Below are 25,252 nucleotides of genomic sequence, written 5' to 3' on the forward strand. Positions count from 1 at the left end.
AAATGTTGGGGCCAGATCTTCCAAGCAGCGAAAGTTGGAAGTGCAGTGGCTAAAAGCTCAGTGGAGCAGGGAGAGTTCTTGTCGTAAAAGCTTAATGCCACCAAAAGCTCATTCTTGCCTGCACAAGAGGATCTAGCCCTTCACCTCTAGTCTGCATGAGGAAAGTTTAACTAGATTTTCTTCAATTTCACAGGTCTCCATTCTTTTGCTGACATTAATGCTTGTTTTTGCAAGCTTTGGAGTTCAGCTTTTTGCTGGGAAACTGGCCAAGTGCAATGATCCACACATCATCGCAAGGGTAAGAACTGCTTTTCTATTTCAAAATACCAGTATGTTCCACCCTCTCCGGGAAATGGAGAAGACAAGTGGGAAAAACAGCAAGCCTCCAGCATGAAAAAGAGAGACTCTGTGGCATTTCATGTATCCAAAAAAAAAAAAAAAAAGGTGGAAGAGGGATTTCTGTATTAGTTTGTACAATTAGAACAAAACGGTTGTTTTAAATTCAAGATGAAAATAGAAAATAAGCCATTATCACCTGATGAGTCCCCGTAGTGCATCTGGCAAGGTGCATGCAGTAGAGAAAGATGTGCTCCCAGCCTTACTGAGTGTAAGCCAACATTTTCAAACCTATGTACCCACAGTTAGGCACCAAAGGTTGGGATTTTTTCAAAAGTGCCTAAGTGATGTAGGAGCATAAAAATGATCTTGACAAGTTAGCAAACTGGGCTGAAATAAGATGAAATTCAGTAAAGATAAGTGTAAAGTACTACACTTGGGAAGGAAAAATCTAATATACAACCACAAAATGGGGAATAACTGTCTAGGTAGTCATACTGCAGAAAAGGATCTGGGGTTTATAGTTGATCACAAATTGAATATAAGCCAACAATGTGAGGCAGCTGCAAAAAAGGCAGTATCATTCTGGCGTGCATTAACAGGAGTGTTGTATGTAACACACGAGAAGTAATTATTCCATTCTTCTTGGCATTGGTGAGGTCTCATCTTTAGCATTATGTCCAGTTCTGGGTACCACACTTTAGAAAAAATGTGGACAAATTGGAGAGACTCCAGAGGAGAGCAACAAAAATGATGAATGATTTAGAAAACCTGACCTATGAGGAAAAGTTAAAAAAACTAGGCATGTTTAGTCTTGAGAAAGACTCAGGGAGGACCTCGTAACAGGCTTCAAATATGTTAAGTGCTGTTGCAAAGAGCACAGTGATCAATTGTTCTCCATGTCCACTGAAGGTAGGATGAGAATTCATGGGTTAAATCTGCAGCAAGGGAGATTTAGGTTAGATAGTAAGAAAAAATTCTAACTAGAAGAATAGTTAATCTCTGGAAGAGGCTTCCAACAGTGGAATCCCTGTCAATGGAGGTATTTAAGCACAGGTTAGACAAACATCTTTCAGGGATATTCTAGGTGCACTTGGCCCCGCCTCAATATGGTGGGTGAACTAGATTATTTCTCACAGTCTCTTCCAGCCCTACATTGCTATGATTTTATAAGCCCCACTGACTTTCCATGGGATTTGATCTCCCAAAGGCAGGTGTCCACTTAAAACGCTGCAGCTGTGCTGCTGTAGCACTTCAGTGAAGATGCTACCTATGCCAATGGGAGGGTTTCTCCCATCAGCGTAGTTAATCCACCTCCCTGAAAGATGGTAGCTATGTTGAGAGGAGAATTCTCCCATTGACTTAGTTCTGTCTACACCAGTGGTTAGGTCAATATAACTCTGTTGCTGAAGGGGTGTGGATTTTTCACACCCCTGAGCAACGTAGTGATACCAATGTAAGTTTCTAGTATAGACCTCGCCTAAAACCTGTAGGCACTTTAAAAATCCCACTTCCCCTAGAAAGTCAGTGGGACTTGTGATCTTCAGTCTCTTAGGCACTTTTGAAAACCCAACCCCAATGCCTTATTTGTGCATCTAAGCAAAGTGGTCTGATTTTCAGAGATGTGGAGCATCCCCATCTCTCCTGAGGTCAGTATGACCCTCTGGGGGTGCTCAGCACCATAGAAAATCAGATTCTTTTTTGGTTAGGAGCCTAAATGTGGGCTTAAGAGCCTGACTTTAATATCCCACGTTTGAAAAGTTTGGCTATACTAATTTTCCCATACACATAGACTTCCTGCCTACTTCCCATAGACTTCCTGCCTACACTGTTAGGGATACAGATTATCCCAAAGGAGACATGGCAGTGGGGCTACCTGCCATGTTACCAGGAAGATGTGCCTATAGCACCAGGAGAAGCAGACTGTACTATCCCCGAGAGTGGTGCACATCCTCATCAGAGAGCTCAGGGAGGGAAGGAGCTTCACTGAGACAGAATTCCTCCTGGAGACGCCCCCAGGTCCGTGCAGGGCCATGCCTAAGTAACATAATTGAGTCTTAAATTAGACAGATAATACAGTTAGAGTACAAACAGGGCATCCAGCTTCATAGCCAAATTTTTAACCTAGCCCTCATTTGGCCTCTCTTTTTCCACTTTCACTAACTGAGAAAAAGGTTGGGATCACTGACATGTCTAAGAACCAGTAATTGTGGTGCAATTACTTTGGGGCAGAAAATGTCAGTTCAAAAAGGAAAGCCAGTGTTTCCAACACAGGCTATTATAGTCTGGGCACTGGGAACTCTTTAAATAACAGCAGCAAAGCAGTATAGGCCCTGATCTGGCAACTTGCTCCATAGGTACAACACCTGTACAGGCATGGAGCCTAATTAACTTCAGTGGGCCTCTGCATCAGCAAAGGAACCAGCAATGCAGGATCAGGGGCACAGTAAGAAACATAGCGTGAAAATTTGCCCCATTGAAGTCAATGGCAAAATTCCAGTTGACTTGACTGGGGCCAGGATTTCCCCCATAATATTATTGATCATGTCTGAACTACCTGGGGATCAACGCAGCATGGAATAAAACTTCCAAAGTCCTTTCTCCACAGACAGTGGGTTCATTGTCAAACCTGTGATGTGTGATGGAATCCCTGGAAACAGTTTCTCATTTGGTTGTCATGAATCTTTTCTGGCCATGACTCTGGAATCGATGTCTCGGTATATTACAGTTCCATATCTTTTTCCTGCTTTCTTTTACAATACACACTTCTGTCTTTGGGAGGTTATGATTGTAAGAATTAGAAGAAAAGTCACTGGAGAAGGTGTTTTAGGAAATGGTTTGAATGAAGAGAAGATTGGGAGTTCCAGGCATTTGGAGAAGACATGAGAAAAATACAAAATTAATGACATTCCAGCCTTGAAGGACTGGACAGCGCAAGGAACTGGAAATGGGCTATGACACCTAGCACTCCTGGATCACTAGTTAAAATCCAGTCCAGGTTGATAGTGATGAAAAGTACCAGCCAGTGTTATGTGACCTGTGTGAAGCAGATTAGTAGCATCATTCCATTTGCAATGAAGAGGTATCAGCATCATGTAAACACCATGACTATCTCAGAAAAGAGGCTGAACGAACTTGCAGCTTTACTAGCCATCTCAGTCTTGGAGGGGGGCTTGCAGTGCAGAGTGGTGACTCTGCATTGTAACAGCTCATGCTGTATTTTTCCTGCAGATGAAAGAATTCAGTTTCCAGTGCTATTAATCCAGTACCTAAAAATAACCCTTTTGTTCCATTTACACTGTTTCATGCTGCCTTATTTATTCTGCTGTTTCTGTTGTGCAGTGTCCTCACCTCTCTTCAGGCCCATATTTCACCTGATGTGTTTTATTTTACTATAGGAAGATTGTCATGGCATCTTCAGAATAAATGTAAGTGTTTCAAAAAATCTGAATTTAAAGCTAAGACCTGGAGAGAAAAAGCCTGGATTTTGGGTGCCACGAGTCTGGTGAGTACTGGTAATTTGGCCAGTCTTTCTTCAGATAGTTCAGTTGTTAATCTAGTACAGGACCTAAAAACTGCAGCATTGTACCACTGGAACTAATAAATAAAACTGATGACAAACAGACAAATCCAGTTTCCCTACCAACCTGAGGGAAACGCAGGAAAGGCAAACAGAATAGCATAAATGGGGAAAAATAAAACAGATTTTTAAAACCCTGCCAGTTCTAATAATCTACAGTGTTATTAATTACACATGGAAGGAAAAATACAGTGGTTGTCATTAAAGCTCAATACAAATTTACCAGTAGTTACCATGCCACAATATTTGATATCATCATTATTATTACAGTAGAACCTAGAAGCGCCAACAGAGTCTGTGACTCCATAGTGCTAAGTACTGCATAAACACATACTGGAAGACATCCCTGCCTTGAAGAGTTTTCAATCTAAATAAACAAGACAGACAAAAGGGAAGTGACTTGCCCAGGCCACAGAGCAAATCAGTAGCAGAGCCAGGCGTAGAGTGCAGGTCTCCTGACTGCCAGTCCAGTGTCCACTAGAGTAGACTATGCTGCCTACTACTGGATCTGATATTTTGTATTTTACACACAGAGAAATACTGTGGTATCTCAGATGCGACAATGATTTTAATGTCAACAATAAATCTATGATTTCTATTCTGACATTGTCGATTTAAGATTTGACAACACCTGGAAATGTTGTGTGAAAATTGTCTTTAATTGCTTATGTTTTGAAAGGAGGTTGTTTCGCTTTTTGCAAATTCAGCCAAACAGCTAAAATTGTTTTAATTAAGTGAGTGAGTGTGGGTAAAAGAGCATGCTAGCAGGGGAAGGTTCAGAGCCCTCCTACACTAATGAAATAATACACTGTGATTTGAACAGTCAGTGAAGCAGTGGCATCTGCAGAACTCTTTCAGCTTCTGTATGCTTCAGATAAATTCTGAAAGCAGAAATCCTGTGAGTAAGCAAATTCAATTCACTTCAGCGTGATCCAGAAATAACTAGAAATATTTTAATCAGCAAAACTATAAAGTTTGGAGATTTTTTTTTTTGTCACTGGAGAAAATGCATTACCTCAAGGAGGTAAATCCCACTGTTGGCCTTGTAGGACCAGATTTTCAAGAGCCCAGTTACCTGGTAGCCTGTGTCACGGTGGGAGTTATGTCCGTACTTCAAGCTAGGGGTGTGATTTCTCAGCTTGTGTGCACATACTCATGGTAGCTCAATAAGTGCTAGCACAAGTATAAATAGTAGTGTAGCTGCAGTACCAGGGATACTGGCAATGAAGGCACAGCTAAGTAGGTTTGTACTCGGCACAGCTAAGCCAGGCCTCTGCTGCCACTGTCAGGGCTACCACAGCTGCACTACTATTTATACTCACACTAACTCTCCTTGAGCTACGCGAGTATGTGTACATGAGTGGGGTAATCACACCCCTAGCTCATATTATAGGCATAGCCTTAATGGCCGGATTTTCCAACATGTTAATCTGGTAGGGAAACTGAAAATCTAGCTACTTATTCTGGTGCCTGAGTGGTAGCTGAGGTGAAGCTTTTTGGAAAATCTATCTGTGATTGGGACTGGACAGCTATCTTTTAAAAACTGATTTCTAGTGGATACTATAATATTCAAATGGCGTTTTTTCCTTTGGAATCTTGGCTGACACAAAGGATGTTATCTCCGAAGGCTGAGAAATCCTGTGATTTCCTCTCCTTAATATTTCTCTTTGGACTAGCAATATCTTGATAATCTGAATAAGAGGTAATATTTGCAGAAGCACCTACTGACTAAATCAGGAGCCTAAATCACATGGGCACTGTTGAAAATTCTGTTTTTTAGCAGGGTTGTATGATTTAACTTTGTTTCTTCCAGTGTCATCAGCCATCATTTTTTCATGATGGCTAAGTTCTGGCAATTTACTTTCATGTCATAAGCTTTATCATTTTTACAGTAGTTCATCTTATCAATAAATATGAGATTATAAAGATTTAGAAATTAAGTGGGGTATGAGTAATTTTTCAGTTTTCAAAGTATTATTATTTCAAAGTATTATTATTATTCAGAATCTTGCATGATATTTTGTAGAAATTTAGACAATGCCACAGACACTGTCCCAAAAGAGTTTGCAATCTCAGACTAACATAGAATATAAAGAAAAACTAAGTAGATAGGGAAAGAAAAGTTGAGAGATAACACAAATACAAAGAGTTTCTTTATATGATTAGTAACTTTGTATAGTGTGGGGTTGTATACTTCAGACTTAGAGGGGCTACAGTAAAATTCCTGAGATCCATCTTAACAGAAGATAAAGTGCATTCATTCCTTTACTATTATTTCAGGGCAAATCCTCGGAATTTTAATTTTGACAATGTGGGGAATGCCATGTTGGCACTATTTGAAGTTCTTTCATTAAAAGGCTGGGTGGAAGTCAGAGATGTCATTATTCATCGCGTGGGTCCGGTAAGCAAGCATATCAAATCCTGTTAACACTTCAAAACCTGCTGAATTTGTTTTGAGAATAATCATATTTTTCACGTATGCAGATCCATGGAATCTATATTCATGTTTTTGTGTTCCTCGGCTGCATGATTGGATTGACCCTTTTTGTTGGAGTTGTCATTGCTAATTTCAATGAAAATAAGGTAATGATTCACTTATTGTATCTTACATGGGAAAAGTTTCATACTTCTTTGTTAGCTTTAAATTTCATATGACACATTGTGCATTGTAAAATAATAAGATGTGGTGTTGCTAATGTAAGAAAGTTACAATTCAAGAAGTTACCTCATTATTGCCTTAGGATCATATTACTTCAGGATCCAGTACTCCATATTCAAGTTACACACCTTTTTCCAGGCAGGTGGTAGTGTTTAAAAGCTGAAATAGACAGTCAAATGTAAAGTTAATTCTCTGTTGTTCAAACAAAAATAAAAGTGTATAGTCTAGTAAAACATTACAGTTTCTAGAACAATACACACTATAGCTGAGACTGAGGCTCTCCTATTTTTATGTTGATATGAATCTGATGTACTTTTAGAAAGATAAAATGTAATCATTCATGTTAAATGCATAAGGGAGAGGGAGAGGTAGTCACGGCCGTGGTGCATCATAGGAGGTTTAGTCTGGCTGCGGAATTCAGCTGATAGAGAAGAATGGGGACATGAGACGGCCAAACTTCAACTCCAGAGGCACCAAAAGTGAGGACCAAATGCAGATTAATCAAGTAGGCAAAATTGGAAGTTTTCCAATGTCAGGATTGCAACCAGGTTTTTATAAGCCTTTTTTTTAATTTGGTCCCTTTTGTAACTCTGTTTAGTTATATTACTTTGCTTTAGAAATTGCCAGCTTTATCCAAAAACATATTTTTCAGCAAAAGCTTGAAAAAAAATTGAGCAATCTGGTTTTCGGTTAGAAGTAACTGAAATTTACCTTGATCTGAATTGTTAACTTCCTTCAAGATGTCTCTTGTATTCCTCAATGTATCTGTGTATTATCTAAGTGTTTATGTGGCTCCATCATCACATTATCTGAATACATCTAGCTCAAAATGTCTTTTTAATTCTCCTTCAAACTTTTTCTGGAGTTATATCTACTCATTACAGTCATATGCATGTGGAAGGAAGAAATGTAATTTTTTGTGGTACCCTTCTACATGATGTTTGACGTTGATTGATTAACCACCTATTTGAATCCTCAGAACTATAGGTGAGCCTTTTGTCTTTCTAGTATTCTAATGTGAGGAACACAGGTACATTTTTCCTGTGACTTTGAGACTCAAAAAGTACCCATCGCAAATTTCTGACCCCAATTTGTGGGGTATAGGGAGACATCTTTACAGAGAGTCCACTTGATTTTCTGTATTATGATATGCAGACAATAGGCCTCATCTTGTTAATTGCTATGCATCTCCTGTATAGGTCCCTAACTCCCACTCTGACTTCTCAGGAGGCTCTCAACATTTCACAAGATCAAGTTCAGAATGCCTATTCTTTAGTTAATTACCCACAGTAAAACATGTCTCTAAATGTCTGATATGAGCCATTATTCAAGTACTCTGACAAGTTCTTGAAATAGCCAGAAATTGATCTTGTATGAAGCTGTGGATGGTGATGATTATAAATCTAATCCAAGAAAGGGGCAAAAATACCTAAATGTCATCCTCTTAAAAATACATGGCCAAATTGTTGGCATTTCACAGTAACTTTGATAGTGGAATTGGTTTGAACATGTGGTAGGGATGATTTCACACAGAAAATCTTGATTTTTTTCTTTGGGGGGGGAGGGAACAATTAAAAAAACTAAATATTTTGCTTGCAAACCAACAATTCCACCAAAAACTAAAATATTTTGATTTGGAAATGCTGACGCGCTCCTCATAGGAGTTGTAGTTCAGGTTTCCCATGCTCCCATTCTCCTCTGTAGTGCAGACCCTCTGGTCAGGGTACATCGTGATGCACTATAGTCTCCCATCTTGGAGAGGGGAGACAGTGCATTGTGTGTGGGTGGGAGAAGAAGTCACTGACGATGATGCATCCTGGGAGATGCAGTTAGGCTGGGAAGCCCAGTAGATGGAAAAGAATGGGGCATGAGGCAATCATACTACCACTTCCATGAGGCAATATGGTAGCATATCCAAATACAAATATTTTGGGGTTTGGCCAAAATGTTTTGTTTTTCTGGAATTTGGATTTTTTATTTTAAAAAATTGAAATTAGTCACAGAAAGCAGACGCTCTTCATAAATATTTTCTGGATGTGCTAAACAAAGGGCTGACCCTGGAAGATGCTGAATGCCCTTTACTCACATTGCCTTTGCAGGAAACATCCTACGACACAAAGGATCTGTGTGAGGTATTTTAAATAATTAAATTGGGGCACTTTTATACGAATAATTTAGCATCAGTCCTGCAGAGAAAGGAGTAGTGATTGGACCTGAAGAGATATAGGACCAAATTCAGATCTGTCGTCAGCAGATGCAGGTGCACTGAAGTATGAATTTAGGCATGGTCTCAGTTTGGTCCATAAGCAATGAACCATACAGTCCTTCTTTGAGTTTCTCACTTGACAAAAATGGTGGTGAGGTAGAAAGCTCCTGAGACACAAATCTAGAGTCTGTGACATGGTTGTTTTTAAATTTCACTAAGCTTTATCTTTATTTTACTACATTTTATTTTTGCTGTAATGAAAACTTTCCAATAATCCATTAGTTCTTATTAATCTTTTTATTATACCTTTTTAATTTCGTATTTCCTAGATGTATGATTCTTTTGGTTTAACAACAAGAGTTAATAAGTATTATAATTATCAGTCTCTTTAACTGTGTCATATTTTAGGGTGTATCTTCCCAGGGCATCTGTTGGGGACACAATTCCATAAAGAGATTATGTCCACTACAAAGGGAACTTTTTTGATCTTATTAGCAGGACAGCCACCAGTTTGTCTGACTCACTGTTCCAGAGTCTAATAAGACATGAGGATTGTACCACTGCTCACAAAGCTTTGTTTCGGCAAAGGGGCCATATGTCAGGGAGAGAAATCTGTGACATTTGCCTTTAAAATGTCTGTTGCTTTTCCAGCTCCAAACCCTCGGCATGAGATTTTACAGTTCTCTGATGTTATAAGGACCTTATTATGTCTTAAGATAATTTTAAATAGTGTACTTTGTACTATGCTATCAAAATGCTTACGTGTGTGCTCTTTATTATTACTTACCCCAAAGTCATATCTCCACTTCTTAGGCTTCCTTTCTGGAAAATGTTGTGGACTCAAGGTACATGTTAATTTTCTTTCAGTTACACTTCAAGCATAGGAAGTGTGGCTGTAGTGCTTTTGTAGAAGGCTTGTTCCCTGACAAGCTAGAGCAGTGCTGACAAGCTAATACCTTGCTACAGGATTTTCTCCAAAAAAGTCCAGATAGAATCGACCACTGTTTAAAACAGTGCTCCCTGGCAAATGGTTTTCAGTCAAATGGAAGACTTCCTGCAGTGTTTCCCTACCCCCACTGGGCTGCTGCTACAAAGAGCAACAACTGAGCTTTCTGCGTTGAGTCCCAGAAACTCACAGTTAGTGCATTTGGAAATCTTTTTGAGTGCAAGGCTGATACTCTGACTCCTTTACCCAAATACTGTGTTATTTAAAGAGAGTTGAGTATGTAACTTTATTTTAAGCACCAAGGGAAGTTGTTGTTTTCATATGTACAACGTTTAAATGTTTAAGATTTTATATGACAAAAGTGTCTTGTTTTTCTCTGTTAAGGGTACAGCTTTACTGACTGTAGATCAGAGACGGTGGGAAGATCTAAAGAGCAGACTGAAGATAGCACAACCTCTTCATCTCCCACCTCGTCCGGGTATCAAAGATATTCTGATTTGATTCATGTTGAGCCCTAGTGTTCATAATTCCCCAGGAGTTTAAGATTCAAATTAAAATTGTAATCGTTAGGCCACTGGGGGGCTGTGCAAAAGTTAATGTGGAAACAGGCTCCAACTACAGATCTCTGCATAAGGCTATTAAAATCAACCCCAAAAAGGTTGTGCTTCAATGGTTTTAGGATAAGCCTTAATGAAAAAAATGAATTTTAAATTAAATTTATTTGCAGTTGCATGTTAATGATATGAATGGACTGTATTAACTTGACAGCAATTGAATGATGCCCTTGCTTTACCACCACCAAAGCCTTCATGCAACATTGGTGTTCAGTATTTGAAATTACATGTTCAGAAGCACTATTTGATATGTGAAACTGTAGCAGAAAATTAGAAATATATTTCAAAATTAGGCAAGGATTAGGTTACCATTTACAAACAAGAAAAATATGTCAAGAAACAGGAAGGAAAAAATACCATGGTATGCATTTTAATTCTTCTTGTTTAACTCCTTCCTTTTCAGATAACGATGGCTTTAGAGGAAAAATGTATGATATAACGCAGCATCCATTTTTTAAGAGGACTATTGCTGTGCTTGTTCTGGCCCAATCTGTATTGCTTTCAGTGAAGGTATTTTTGTTTATTACAGCATCTTTTAACAATGGTGGGACAGGTTTTAAAATAGTCAGCTGTATATCAGGCTATAGCTAGTAATGAACTGCTGAAAATATAATCTTTCTAAATACAGCAGGCCAGATCCTTAGTTGGTGTAAATCAGTGCAGCTCCACTAAAGTCTCTGGAGCTGCACAAGTTTATACCAATTAACAAGCTAGCCACTATTTTTAATTTCTCATTTAACTGTAACTGCATATAAAATGAAAGATACACCCATGTGCCATTCCTGCCTTAATGTGTTATTTGCTTTAAAAAAAGAATCTATGACAAAAATAAACACTGACATAAAAATTAAAGTGGGAAATAGATTTTTATGTCTGTTTTACGATCTACTGTCTTTGTTCCATTTCAGTGGGATGTCGAAGATCCAGTGACTGTTCCTTTAGCAACAATGTCCGTTGTTTTCACCTTCATTTTTGTCCTAGAGGTACAGTAATATATTTAATAGTTTCTTCAAAGTCAGACTAGGTTTTGTATATTTTATTTTGGTTCTAGGGTTACTGTTCTCTACTTTTATAAAGTTTTAATTTCAGGCTACATATCCGTGGGGCTTCTCAAATGACTGGTGCTTGAGTCTGTGTTGAAGAAATGGGTGTTATTGTGGGGCTACAGTCCCAAAATGTTGACTTTTGTATCCTTTTCAGTCCATGCATCTGCAACATAGACAATTTCATCCTGGGGATGTATAGCAGTGAGAATGGGTATTTCAGTGAATTTATAAAACAGAGCAGCAAAAGGTGTTCTGTGCAGTGAAGCAACACAGGGCCTAGCTACCTGGGAAGTCTAGCTTAAAACATGCCCCTTGTGTCTGATTCTTCTGCACAGGGCAGATTTCATCCTCAGTCTGTTTAAATGTGACACCATGAGAAAACGGAAGGCAAAAAGACTGTTAGTCATAGAAAACACATATATTTGTAAGCATCTGTGTGTGTATCCATTTACTTTCCCTGGGTCAGTTAAAATGCAAACTAAAATCAACAGAATTACAGGTGATATATAGATATGTGCATAGAAAAGTAAAGGTTATATAACAGGGATATAATGTGAGATGACTATGACAAACATAACTATTAGCATATAATTTCCTTTTTCATATATAACTCTTCTTCTCCCATCTTAAAAGACAATATTTTGTACAAGCAGTGAAAAGAAGGAGGTGGGATTCCTTAATTAGCAACCTGGAAAACACTTGCAACCAAAATCAGTTCTGTAAACCTAATTAACCTGTGGAATTCATTTCCAGATGATATGAATGAGTCTGAGAGCTTAGTACGATACAGAAAAGGATTATATATTTATATAGGTAATAATGTAGATATACTGAATAAAATGAAAAATTAGAATAGATATAAAATTGTCATATTTCAGATTGTAAGTCAATCACAAACTTATGGGAGTTGGTGATAAACTTCCTCTTATTGTTCGCTTATTTCATAATTCCACTAAAAATATTTTGCACCAGAAACTTCTGGTACTGTCCACTATCCCAGACAAGATATCTTGATTTGTAGGATACATGGACAGTTTTTAATTCACCAAGTAATGATTGCTTTAGATATTCCTACTTTCTTGTTCCGCTGTGGAAACAAACAATATCCCAGAATTTCAAAAGGGTTTTGTTTGGACTAAAGAAAATCTGAACATACAAACTATGACATTTTCAGTGTACAAGATTTACAGGGAAAAGAAATAAAAGTAAATTGATCTGTGTCAAGATTTTATCCCTAATGTAGAAACAACTCTGTCTGGAAACATCTGCCAATAATGCAGTCTAGTAATCAGAGAACTCAAGCTCCTCTGTGTGCCTAAGAAAGGAGATGGCAACTAAAAAGGCCCACTTTGCTACACATCAAATGGGAAGGCTTAAAGTAAAGCCTAAGCAACCTTTACATTTTAGCTATTTTATAGAATTACATAATGATATCCTTTCTATAGGGTTTTATATTTTTACCATTCTATAGAATTCTTCACAAGGTTATGAGTCTTTATATCAGTGGTTCCCAACCCGTGGCCCAGGGGCCAAAAGTGGCCTGTGGGGTCTTTCATAGTGGCCCGCCGCTCCCCTCCCACTGGCTGCAAAAGGGAGCTTCTGCCTAAGGACCGAGGCAGAGCACATTGCTGCAGACCTACAAGACCGCTGCAGGCTCCTTGCTGCAGCCAAGGGAATGGGAGATCAGCGCTCCCCTCCTTCTGGCTGTAGCAGGGAGCACACCTAAGTACTCCACCTGTGTCCCTAGGCCCTGGAGTCCCGGATGGAGCCAGAGGGAGGAGAGCACTGATCTCCCATCCCGCTGGCTGCAGAAGAGAGCCACTGCCTAGGGACCCAGGTGAAGCACATGGGGCTACAGGATGTGTGCCGTTTCCCTGCTGCAGCCAGAGAGGCGGGAGATCAGCGAGGACTCCTTCCATCTGGCTGCAGTGGGGGGTGGGGTGCTGTTGCGGAGACTAGTGTCCCTTCATGGTTGTAAAAATGATAACTGACCCTCGAGCCAAAAGGTTGAGAACCACTGCTTTATATCATAATTCAACACAATCTGATATTTTATTTATTTCCTGTTATAAGTATAGGGAAATATGTTGGTATCTGAGAACCACATTTCCATTGCAAAATCAGTATGAGTGGCCATAGAATCAGTGGAAAAACTTTGTTTGAGACCTCAATTATTTTAGCTGTAATCCTGAAAAATATAGGATATGGCGAGTAAGGCTACAATTCTGTCACAGATTCCGTGATTTTAAGAGAGAGCCATGAGTTCTTCAGCTTCAGTTTCAGCACTGCTCAGGCTCCAGCTTCAGCCCCAGGTGGCAGGGCTTAGGCTTCAGCCTGAGTTTAATAGGCAATTTGAAAGCTTCTGTATTGATGTAGTGAAAACTGATTTACTGCGTGTAACTTTCTGTGATTTATTGTTTATTGCCTGTGTCCTGTCTGTGACTTTTAGTAAAAAATACCCCTGCCAAAATAGTAGCCTTAACTATGGGACATGGCTTTAGGGATGGCTGAGATGTATATCAGATGGGCCCCATTTACAATGAAATATCTGAAAAGACTTGTGGGAAGAGAAAATGTACACCTGCCTGTGGTAGACAATTTTTTAAAAATCCTGGTAGGTGGAGCTATTGTATCCTGCTAACTGGGGAATTTCAGTTTGTGAAATGGGAGGAATGGAGAAATACCGCAAAAAAAATAGATACTTGGAAACTGAAAGACATTCCGCCACAGATTATAAAAATTGGACTCTGGCCTGCGCTTTCCAGTCAGGCCTATGTGAGGAATGTACTATCAGGCAAGTGAAGAGTGTGTCATATTTTAGCCTAAACAAGTGTCACTTTAAATACAATTGATCCTTTGGGAATTTAACAAATATTGCTGAATGTCAGTACTGAAACCTGGGATATAAAACCAGAGAGGCTAGTGCCTAATTATTATTTCTTTTATATGATATACTTTAGTAACACTTAATCAGTTGGTATGTGTAGCTAAGAACTGACCTGTGTGCAAAGCTAAGCCTTCTTTTGTAGCTATTCTGCATGGCTTGTATAAATACTGTTATCCTTTCTAAACAGAACCTATTCTTAAACACCCTGCCTGTGGCATCATGAACTATATAAGAAAAGTCAACCCTTTCAGTCTGAATTACTGCGTGTAACTTTTTGTGATTTATTGTTTATTGCCTGTGACTTTTAGTAAAAAATACCCCTGGCCCATGCTATTTTCTCTTCCATCCTTATCATAGAATATTAGGGTTAGTATAGACCTCGGCAGGACATCTAGTCCAACCCTCTGCTCAAAGCAGGACCAACCCCAACTAAATCATCTCAGCCAGGGCTTTGCCAAGCCAGGCCTTAAAAACCTCTAAGGATGGATATTCTACCACCTCCCTAGGTTACCCCTTCCAGTGCTTCACCACCCTCCTAATGAAAAAGATTTCCTAATATCCAACCTCGACCTCCCCCACTGTAACTTGAGACCATTGCTCCTAGTTCTGTCATCTGCTACCACTGAGAACAGCCTAGCTCCATCCTCCCTGGAACCGCTTTTTTGGTAGTTGAAGGCTGCTATCAAATCCCCTCTCATTCTTCTCTTCTGCAGACTAAACAAGCCTAGTTCCCTCAGCCTCTCCTCATAAGTCATGTGCTCCAGACCCCTAATCATTTTTGTTGCTTTCTCCTGGACTCTTTCCAATTCGTCCACATCCTTTCTGCAGTGGGGGGCCCAAAACTGGACACTTATAATTCCAGTGCTGTTGAGCACAGATGGAGTTCACCAGAATTAAAACAGAAAACGTTTGCAACAGGAAAAATAACGTTGCTTTTAATTTCACTTGCGGTACATATAATACAGTTATAATCTTGGATTTAAATGTATTTATGTGAAATTGGCATGAATATATACTTCAGTCACTTCATACACACATGCCTAATTTTTTAGTTATGCATCATCAGCTTAATCATTTTCTACCTTCATACTAACCTTTTGTTTAACTATTAAAATTCCTACTTATTTAAAACAAGTCTACAAGTAGAACACTACCAAAACATTTTAGGGACCAGACGTTCTTATAGTGAAAAATAACATTTTGCTATGAATTTGTATTAGAAAGACTATCTTTATTGTTCTCTAGGTCACAATGAAGATTATTGCCATGTCACCTGCTGGCTTCTGGCAAAGCAGAAGAAATCGATATGATCTTTTGGTGACATCCCTGGGTGTTATATGGGTGATACTTCACTTCGCCTTACTGGTAAAATCAACAATTGCAATTCCAATTATCATTTATTGGTTTTATTTATTAATCGCCAACAGTTTTACTGCTATCTCTGACCCAAATAAAGACAATTGCCAACCCCAGGGAGTTTACAAACTAAAGATAAGACCCAAATAAGACAAGATACCCTGGGAGGCAAAAAGAAGGTGACAATTTCGGGGGTTAGTGGGGGTTCCTTCCTATAATGCTGAGGTGGAGAAGATATTTGACTGAACTAGTTTAGCGTCTGCAGGCTTTATGGAGGAAGTGAGTCCTTAGGAAGAATTAGAATGAGGAAAGGGAAGGAATCTGGTGCCCTGGGCCTGGGAGACCTTGCCAGGGGCAGTTTCATTGGAGGGGTGAGAAAGGAAGAGAGACTGGATGGAATCCAGGTGGGAGTTATTGGAGAGAAAAATAAGGCAGAGGTTCTAAACGGTTGAACAGCACAAAGGAACCAAAGCATGTCAGTGGATCTGGTCCATGCATTTTGTTACAGAACAATATTTAGTCCGGGAAGGCAGAAGATTTACCAGTCTAGGCAAGGGGCCAGTTCCACCCTCCCTCGCAAAAAATAAGGTGGAGGGAAGGGCAGCACACCCTAATTTGTGAGAATGTGAGCTCCCCCACCTTATCACTGGAGAGAAGAGATTTGATTTGCTTTTATCAGCAGTCCCCAGTTGTGGCTGTCACCACCTTATATTGTTGAAGGGCTTTCCTCTGGTCTGCCTCAAGCACTCTTGTGGGGGAAAACCTGCCTTGTGCTGTCCCTTTGTCCCTGGCATCCTCAATTTGCCCCCCACTGCTGAGTAGCTTGGCAGGCCTGTGGAGTTTCTGTAAGCCAGCAGCTGTCTAGACAAATAGAACTTGGGAGGATGTTGGACATAATTACAGCCCAGCTGAAAGAACTGTGCAGGCTTTATTGGTTTGTTGTTTTGGGAGGTTTGGTTAGTGTTTTTGAAATGGCACAGCTTTTTCTGTTAGTTTATTATTGTTCAGCATTTGTTACTGACATATTGGCGGTACCTATTTCTGTTTCATTCCTTTTTTAATATGCTGATTGTGCTGTATAATTCAAAGATAGATTCATATTAAAAACTGGTTGTTTGAGAGCTCACTAAGGAACACTGTATATGAAGTCTCCTGTGTTTAAATTTCAGAATGCATACACATATATGATGGGTGCATGTGTAATTGTCTTCAGGTTCTTCTCAATTTGTGGGAAGCATGTAAGTACAATTTAGGAATTGCAATCAATACAGTGCTTGTGCATAGATATAAAGATTTGTCACTTTGCTTGTCTACAGCACATTCTGTAGGTCTCCATTTTATATACTGCTGCTATAAATCTCCATTTTATATGCTTCACTTAAAATACCAGGGTTTTAGGTGTATTACATATCAACAATAAATTATAGTTATTGGAAATGCTGTACATTTTTTCCCATCAAAAAGGTAACCAGGACATGTCAGTTAAAATTATTTCCACCTAAAACCCTGCATATATATTGTGCCCTTTTTGGTACTTGTAACCATTGCCTTTTCAATGTGCTGTGATGTGTCTGTGCTATTTTTATTTTATTTATTTTCTCCACAAGAAAGCAGGGTATGGGGCAATGCGCTCATCTCATTGTGTTGCTGTCCGCATGCAAAAGCTCCACAATGCAGTGCATCCTCCACAATGCAGGTCTATTTCTGGTGTTAACTTGAACATAATATTTTATCTTAGTAAGGGATTAATGGTCAGTAAAATAAAGATGTTGGCACAAATTCTCAGGTACACTGGTGTAAATTCAGAATATTTCCATTGAAGTTACTTTGGATTTACTTGGTATTTAGATTTACACCAATGTAAGAGAAAGCATGTGTAACTGACAGCTATCTATGCAGAAATTTTTTTTAAGACGTATTAGAGTAACTACAGAAGGAAATGAATTCTATATTAGGACTATAGGGTTCAGAAAAGGTAAGTTACAGAGTCTGTTCAGCAAAGAAAAAAATCTGCCTTCAGTCTAACCACACAAAACTTGGAGAGTCTTGGAAGTCAAATGAAAAACTCTTGTTTCTCTTATGCAACCAGACCTGGTCAATTTCATCAGAGTTTTTTGAATGATTGTGGATTAATTTTCAAGCCTTTAATGTGGTCATTTGTGATTTGTGTTAAGAGTTTTCTCCGTCCCTTTAAGTTATGGCTATGATGTAGCGTGATGAAGAAAAGGTTAACATGATTTGTCAGATTTGTCATGATTCTGATTAAAATTGTTACACCTCCCCTCCAAATAAAGAGGCATTTTTGCAGCGTCCAAATGTTTTTGAAATTAATTAAACCTAAGGTGGTAATTCTACCATGATTCTAAAATATCATATAGCTTCCATTTTCTCTACATTTTGCTGTATTATGTCTCTCTCTCTCTGCTTAGACACTACAGGCTGACTTGTGTCAGAAATTAAAATAGTTTAACCAATCTGTGCTGATTGTTTATGGAAATCCTTTGGGATCCCTCTATTCTACACTTCCTCAACTGTGTGCCAGTCTGAATTATCTTTCTAAACTAGCAAAATTATCTGTGGTTTCCTCTTATGTAACATCACTCCTGGATCAGACAGAGTAGTTTACTACTACACCCCCGTCCCCCACACAGTGCTAATTGTGCAGCTTCTACTGATCACCAATCTTAAACATTTTGGTTAAGATCATTTTACATTATCAATGAATTAATTATGTCACAGCCTCTCTGGGGTGCTAGATGTTGCCCTTGTAGATAGGTGGGTTCTGTGATCTGTTACCCCTTTTTTTTTTTTTAAATCTCCAGTGAAATCCTGTGCTGATCACCATAATAAACCTTGGAACAAGAGTCCAAGTGCTGTTCCAAACTCAGACTCATAGTGTAGTATTTCACTGAGCTGCTACTAAACCACTGGCCTGGCACATCAGCCTATCTCTTTTCCCAATTAAAATAAGAATCTTTTTAAGTGTCAAAGTTACAAATGCATTAAAGTCTCTTTTATTTTTGTTACTTAACAATATCATGAATTGAGTTTCCTCTCTGCCTTTCCAGGTGACACTGAAAATGCTGCTACTGACTGTGGTTGTCAGCATGTATAAGAGTTTCTTCATCATAGTGGGAATGTTCTTACTACTTCTTTGTTATGCTTTTGCTGGAGTGGTTTTATTTGGCACAGTGAAATATGGAGAGAACATTAACAGGTACGATATTTGCTACCCTTTGGGGGAAGTTTTTAACAGCCAAATAAAATATTTCCATCTACTGAACACAAATTTTCATTTGGTTTTATGTCAGCAACCAAAAGCCAGATCTCTAGGTCCAGCTGAGCAGCACTCAGCTGAAAATGTATGATAGAAGGCTCTAAGCCACCTTTCCATTCCCCAAATCCTGGAGCTAAACAGACACCCAGGATAATATAGAGAAGGCTAAAGGCTGCTCTTCATTGTGCTAGCTGGAACAATCCCCAAAGGACTGTTCCATCCAAGGTAGCTGGAACACTGCTATAGCTACACCTCTTCACACTCTTGGTTCATCCAGAAATGGTCCCAGTACCACGAGTGGAGTGAGAGTGAGCCAGCTACATTGGCTTTATGTCACTTGGGATTATCCTACATAAACCCAGTGACAGCTCTCTATCCCCTTTGCACCACCGAAGAGGCACAAATTGGAGGAGGACAAGGGGCAGGATATGGCCCTGAATGAGCTTTTATTACTTGCTAAGATATTAGCCAAAATTTTCAGAACTGGGTGGCTAAATTTCAGCTCCTAAATCCCTATTAAATTGATGGAATAAATTATCCAGTGAATATGTTTGCAAATTATTCTCCCAGTTCTACCAACAATACATGTGGTATGAAGCTCGGGTAAGAATAATAGAAAATACAAATGATTTTTTTACTTGACGAACCCATGGCAAAAGAATTGTCCAGAAATGTGCATGTTTGTATTGCCAAGTTTTTACTTCTGACATATGAGCTGCTTTTTTTTCTCTTTTGACTTAAAAAACCAGGCATGCAAACTTCTCATCAGCTGGCAAGGCCATTACCGTGCTCTTCAGAATAGTGACTGGGGAAGACTGGAACAAGATTATGCATGACTGCATGGTAAGAACAGCACAATCACAGATAAAACAGACAGGAAACTGGTTGCACAATTCCCTCTGACTCAGTATCCAATGCTGTAGCTTGGTACAGAGAAGCACTGTGTTGTTGATAGTGCCATTGTCCTTCAGGTGAATCTTACCTTAAATGACGTATCTTCGGACATTTCATAAGACCGTTAACTTTGATGTCCTGGCCCAAATTCAATTAACATTTTATTTTGCCTAACATAAAATCCACCCCCTGTAGTTTCAGTTACGTCAGATAAGGTATTCTTCACTTCCTATCTTGAATTCATGGGAGTGGTTGCTATTTGTTAAACATTTGTCATAACATTTCACTGCCACTGGTTGCTGTTTTGCTGAAGCTATATATATACCCATGCCTCCTGTATGGTGATGATAGCTTTGATAATTGCAGAAGCATGTGATAAAGGGATTTATCATGAACCTTTGACCTGCCACATTACACTCTGCCCACTAACCCATCACCTCCAGGGCCAGCTCTGAGCTGCTTTCATTTAAAATAACAGAGAAATATTTTCTCTTTTCTCCCCTCTTATTTCTCCACAAAACCTAGAGTTGTCTGAGGGGTATTATCATCTTTAATATTTTCAAAAAATATAGTTCTTCTTCGAATGCTTGCTCATGTCGATTCCAAATAGGCATATGTGCACCACATGCACAGTTGCGGGAAAGTTTTTCCCCTAGTAGTATGCGTAGGGTCAGCTCTGGTGACTCCTGGAGCTGCGCTTGTATGGCATCGTGTATAAGGCCCAGCCTCTTCAGTCCCTTCTTACCACCTGTGACAGTCGCTGGAACATCACTCTTCTCTTGCGCAGCAAACTCTTCCCTAGTGGACTTGTTCTTACATACCCATAAATACTTAATATTTAGTGTTAATAGTGATAGTGATATAGATTAGTATACTTAGAGTAGTTAGGATCCCGCTTATCCGGGTCATTCTCCCCGGGACCGGGGCATCCCTCGATCCCTTGGCTTTAAGCTGTGCAGTGCCTGTAAGAAACCTATGGCACGAAATGATCCACATTCAGACTGTCTCAAGTGCCTGGGAAAGACCCATCAGAAGAATCGCTGCAAGATCCGCAGAGGTTTTTGCCCAAAAGGAAAGAAGACAGAGACTTAAATTCATCCTAATGGAGGCAGCTCTCCAACCTCTGGAGCAAAATCCGGCAGAGCCGGGACCCAGCACTCTGGCTTTGGTGTGCAGTGCACTGGTGTCGGTAAGAGAGGCAATGCCAAAGAAAGACACTATGCATAGAGACACTGAGCACTGGCAGGAATTTCCGGCACCGAGGGACACTGTACGCGGAGAGAAGCAGCACTGCTCCCAATCCCCAGTCCCATGGAAAAAGCATAAGAAGATGGACGGAACACTCACCAATGCCAAAAACATCTGGACATAAGGGTTTGAGCTGAATGCGGCCCACATCAGGCCACTCCAGTCCTGGACCCTCAGGCATGGTACCATTGACTCTGGCCCCTCTGAGGGGTCCATCAAGTCTGGTGCCCTTGGACACTGAGCCCAGGGAGAGCCGTGAGGAGGAGTTACAGCTCCCCTCCACACAGGAGACCTTTGAGGTGGCGAGAGAGTTCATAGACACCCTCTCTTAGGCAGGATCAAGGCCAGGACCCCAGACCACCAGGTTCAAAAAAGCTCCTGGTGCCGTATAATGGCAAGCCATCCATGATGCCGTGGTCACCCTCTCCACAGCACCACTCTCTGGCATTGTCAGGTGCTGCACCGCCCTGGTCACCTGGAAGAGAGCAGTACACCTCCAACTCTGAGGCGGAGTTGTACATCTCAAGAAGGAGCCGGCCTCCTTCAGACAGATGGCACTAGAGGGTTGAGGTGGCACAACCCCTCCCCATGCCTTTGCCTCCCCAATGGCAGATACCAGCCCAATGGCCATTCTGGACCCCTTGAGCATTCCACCAGGCACAGAGGTCACACTCTAAGTCACTCTCGCTTGTTTCCGAGATCAGAACCCTACCAACTCATGCAGTTGGGAACATACCCACGTGGCACTGGTTGCAGCACTGAACCCAGGCTCGAACCTGGCATTGAACCCAGCACTGAGCAGGACCTCAACCCCGAAACTAAGGACAAGGAGCCAGTACTATGGGACCCTTTCGGTGCAGAAGGGCAAGAACAGGGTACAGTGCTCACCAGAGCATCTTTTTCTTCGCCAGCAGATGAAGCAGTGGTGGGAACAGCGGCTGTGTCTTCTGTGGACAACAGCAGGGCCCACCAGGAGCTGTTGCGCAGGATAGCACAGAACATGGGGCTCCAAATAGAAGAAGTCTCAGAGAGTGCAGACCCTATGGTTGATATTTTAGCTCTGGTGGTCCCTCCAGAGTTGCTTTGCCTTTAATAAAGACCATGACACCATGAGAAAGTACTTCATGCCTTCCAAGGACCATAAGTATCTCTACGCTCACCCTCCACCAGGATCGCTTGTGGTGGTGGCAGCTAATGGGCGTGAGAGGCAGGGCCAGCAAGGCCACACACCAAAGACGCTAAGAAGTTGGACGTTTTCAGTAGAAAGGTGTACTCTATGGGGGACTCCAACTCGACATTGCAAACCAGCAAGTGATCCTAAGCAGATACACTTTTAACTATTGGGGGTCCATATCCAAGCTTGTGGAGTCAAAACCACCAGACTCCAAGCCAGAATTCACAGCCCTTGTAGATGAGGATAAGGCGGTGGCAAAGGCCTCACTCCAGGCAGCATTTAATATGGCAGAACTGCAGCTCGTACCATGTCATCTGGCGTAAACATGCGAAGAAGTTCTTGGCTACAAGCCTCAGGCCTCCCTCCTGAGGTCCAACAAACTATTCAAGACCTCCCCTTTGAGGGACCATCTCTGTTCTCTGGACAGACAGATTCCAAACTTCACAGCTTCAAGGACTATCAGACTACCTTGAAGTCCCTGGGCCTTCACACCACGGCGCCTCAAAGAAGGCACTTCAGACCTCATTCCCTGCCTTGGTTTTATCAAAATCAGGCTACACAAGACTATAATCAAAAGAGAGGCAGGAATTAGAGGAGGAGGCCTCCTCAGCCTTCTTCCAGTCAAGGACCTGGACCCGCGAGACAATCATCTGGTCCCAAACAAAACAAGGACGGTGCATGAGAGACTTGGATCCACCACCCCTTTTAATTTTGGACCGCCTCTCTCATTTCTACCATGCATGGGCCCATATCACATCAGACAGCTGGGTGGAACTGGGTTACTCACTCCAATTTTCTTTCCTCCTTCTTACCCAACCCTCACCCTTCCTGTCCCTCTTCAGGGACCCCTCTCACGAGCAACTTCTACTGCAAGAAGTGCAAGCTCTCATAAGAATAGGAGTGGTGGAGGAGGTTACTCAGGAGCTATGGGGCAGGGGATTTTACTCTCGATATTTCCTAATCCCGAAAGCCAAAAGCAGGTCCATCCTCGACCTGTGAAACCTCAACAAATTAATGAAAAAACTGAGATTCCGCATGGTCTCTTTGGCCTCCATTATTCCCTTTCTGGATCTGAGGGATCAGTATGCTGCCCTTGATTTGAAGGACACATGTTTCCATGTGACCATATACCCAAGTCAGAGGAGATTTCTCTGATTCATAGTCAATCGGACTCACTGCCAGTTCACGGTCCTGCCTTTTGGCCTATCTGCAGCGTCGTTCATATTCACCAAGTGTATGGCAGTACTTGCCATGTTCCTGAGGAAGCGGAAGGTACAAGTCTATCCTTATCTCAGTGACTGGCTCGACAAGGGACACACCAGGGTGCAGGTCGAGGCAGATGTGAACCTGATTCGGTCAACATTCGACAATCTGGGGCTCTTGGTCAATGAGCAGTATTCGACTCTCATGACCGCTCACAGGATAGAGTTCATTGGGGCGCTGCAAGACCGGTTCAGGCCAGGGCATTCCTCCCAGAATCTTGTTTCCTGTCCCTATGTGACATCATAGAGGACTTAAAGCCCTACCCCACCACCACGGCTCGAAATTGCCTTAAGCTGTTAGGGCACAAGTCGGTATGCACATATATAGTTCATCATGAGAGATTACGCTTCAGGCCACTTCAGGCATGGCTAGCCTCAGTGTACCATCTGTTTTGGGACCACACAGACAAAGTAGTCTCACTTCCGCCCTCAGCGATCGAGATCCTAGATTAGTGGTGCAACCCACACACGGTACATGCAGGAGGACTTTTCTCTGCACCTCGCCCCTCACTTTGTCTAGTGACGGATGCTTCGGCGATGGGCTGGCAAGCCACCTAGGGGAGCTTAGGACCCAAGGTGTTTGGTCTCACGCAGAACTTTTACTCCACATCAATGTAAGAGAGCTGAGAGTGGTACACCTGGCCTGTCAGGCCTTCCAAGTTCATCTGGAAGGCAAGTGTGCATCGAGCATGACAGACAGTACAACAGTGATGTTTTATATACACAGACAGGATAGACCATGCTCCTCTCCCCTGTGCCAGGAAGTCCTCAGACTATGGGACTTTTGCATTACTCAGTTGATTCACCTGGAGGCATCCTACCTTCCTGGAGCTCATAACAAGATGGTGGACAGCCTCAGCAGATCCTTTCTCAATCCCAAGTGGTCTATTTGCCAAGATGTGGTGAGCAATATCTTCCAATGATGGGGAGTTCCCCGCATAGACATGTTCGCAACAAGTCTCAACAGGAAGTGCCTGCAGTTCTGATCCTTCCAGAATCACAGTCTGGGATCAATCACAGAAGCGTTTCTCATCCCCTTGATGGGTCAGCTGTTCTATGCGTTCCCACCTCATTCACAAGGTTCTGCTGAAGATCAGGAAGGAAGGATGCCCTGTGATTCTGATAGCCCCAGCCTGGTCATGTCAATACTGATACACCAGTCTTCTCAACCACTCAGTGGAAGCCCCAGTCATTCTGCATCTAGTTCTGGACCTGGTCACCCAGGACCATGGCAGTCTTTGGCACCCCAATCTCGAGTCTCTTCACCTCATGGAGTGGAAGCTCCATAGCTGAAGCCTCTGGAACAAGTGTGCTCAGAACGAGTTAGAGAGGTCCTCCTTGGCAGCATAAAACCTTCCACTTACCTAGCTAAGTGGAAGAGATTTTTCATTTGAGCAGCTCAGAAGGGTATCCCACCTATGCTGTTTTTAGTACCCTCTGTCCTGAACTATTGATTACATCTGAAGCAACAAGATCTGTCGATGTCATCAATTCAGGTCCACCTGGATGCCATCTCGGCTTTTCATCCATGGGTTGCAGGCCATTCAGTATTCACTAACCCCATGGTCAGGCATTTTCTAAAGGGCCTAGATAGTCTATACGCTCATATGCATCAGCTGATTACCCAATAGGACCTTAATCTCATGCTGTCAAGGCTGACGGGACCACCATTTGAAGTCCTAGCAACATGCTTGCTCCTCTGTCTATCCTGGAAGGTCGCTTTTCTGGTGGCCATAACTTTGGCCAGGAGGGTGTCTGAACTCAAGG

The 25,252-nt window shown here is 41.3% G+C and overlaps 1 protein-coding gene across 1 annotated transcript in view; it reads left to right on the forward strand.

Annotated features, from left to right (window-relative positions):
• NALCN (sodium leak channel, non-selective) overlaps positions 1–25,252 on the forward strand; it is a 346,536-nt gene that overhangs the window by 299,657 nt on the left and 21,627 nt on the right. Inside the window, exons 27-37 of the mRNA XM_067536921.1 lie at positions 194–298; positions 3,735–3,841; positions 6,197–6,317; positions 6,401–6,499; positions 10,112–10,205; positions 10,745–10,851; positions 11,250–11,324; positions 15,520–15,639; positions 16,800–16,868; positions 18,699–18,847; positions 19,657–19,750. Of these exons, the coding sequence (XP_067393022.1) occupies positions 194–298; positions 3,735–3,841; positions 6,197–6,317; positions 6,401–6,499; positions 10,112–10,205; positions 10,745–10,851; positions 11,250–11,324; positions 15,520–15,639; positions 16,800–16,868; positions 18,699–18,847; positions 19,657–19,750 (1,140 nt within the window). The remainder of the gene's footprint in view (positions 1–193; positions 299–3,734; positions 3,842–6,196; positions 6,318–6,400; positions 6,500–10,111; positions 10,206–10,744; positions 10,852–11,249; positions 11,325–15,519; positions 15,640–16,799; positions 16,869–18,698; positions 18,848–19,656; positions 19,751–25,252) is intronic.

The sequence above is a fragment of the Emydura macquarii genome, unplaced genomic scaffold, assembly GCF_026122565.2.
Source record: "Emydura macquarii macquarii isolate MOO-44397 ecotype Brisbane River unplaced genomic scaffold, CSIRO-AGI_Emac_v2 contig_3671, whole genome shotgun sequence".
NCBI classification, from domain to species: domain Eukaryota; kingdom Metazoa; phylum Chordata; order Testudines; family Chelidae; genus Emydura; species Emydura macquarii.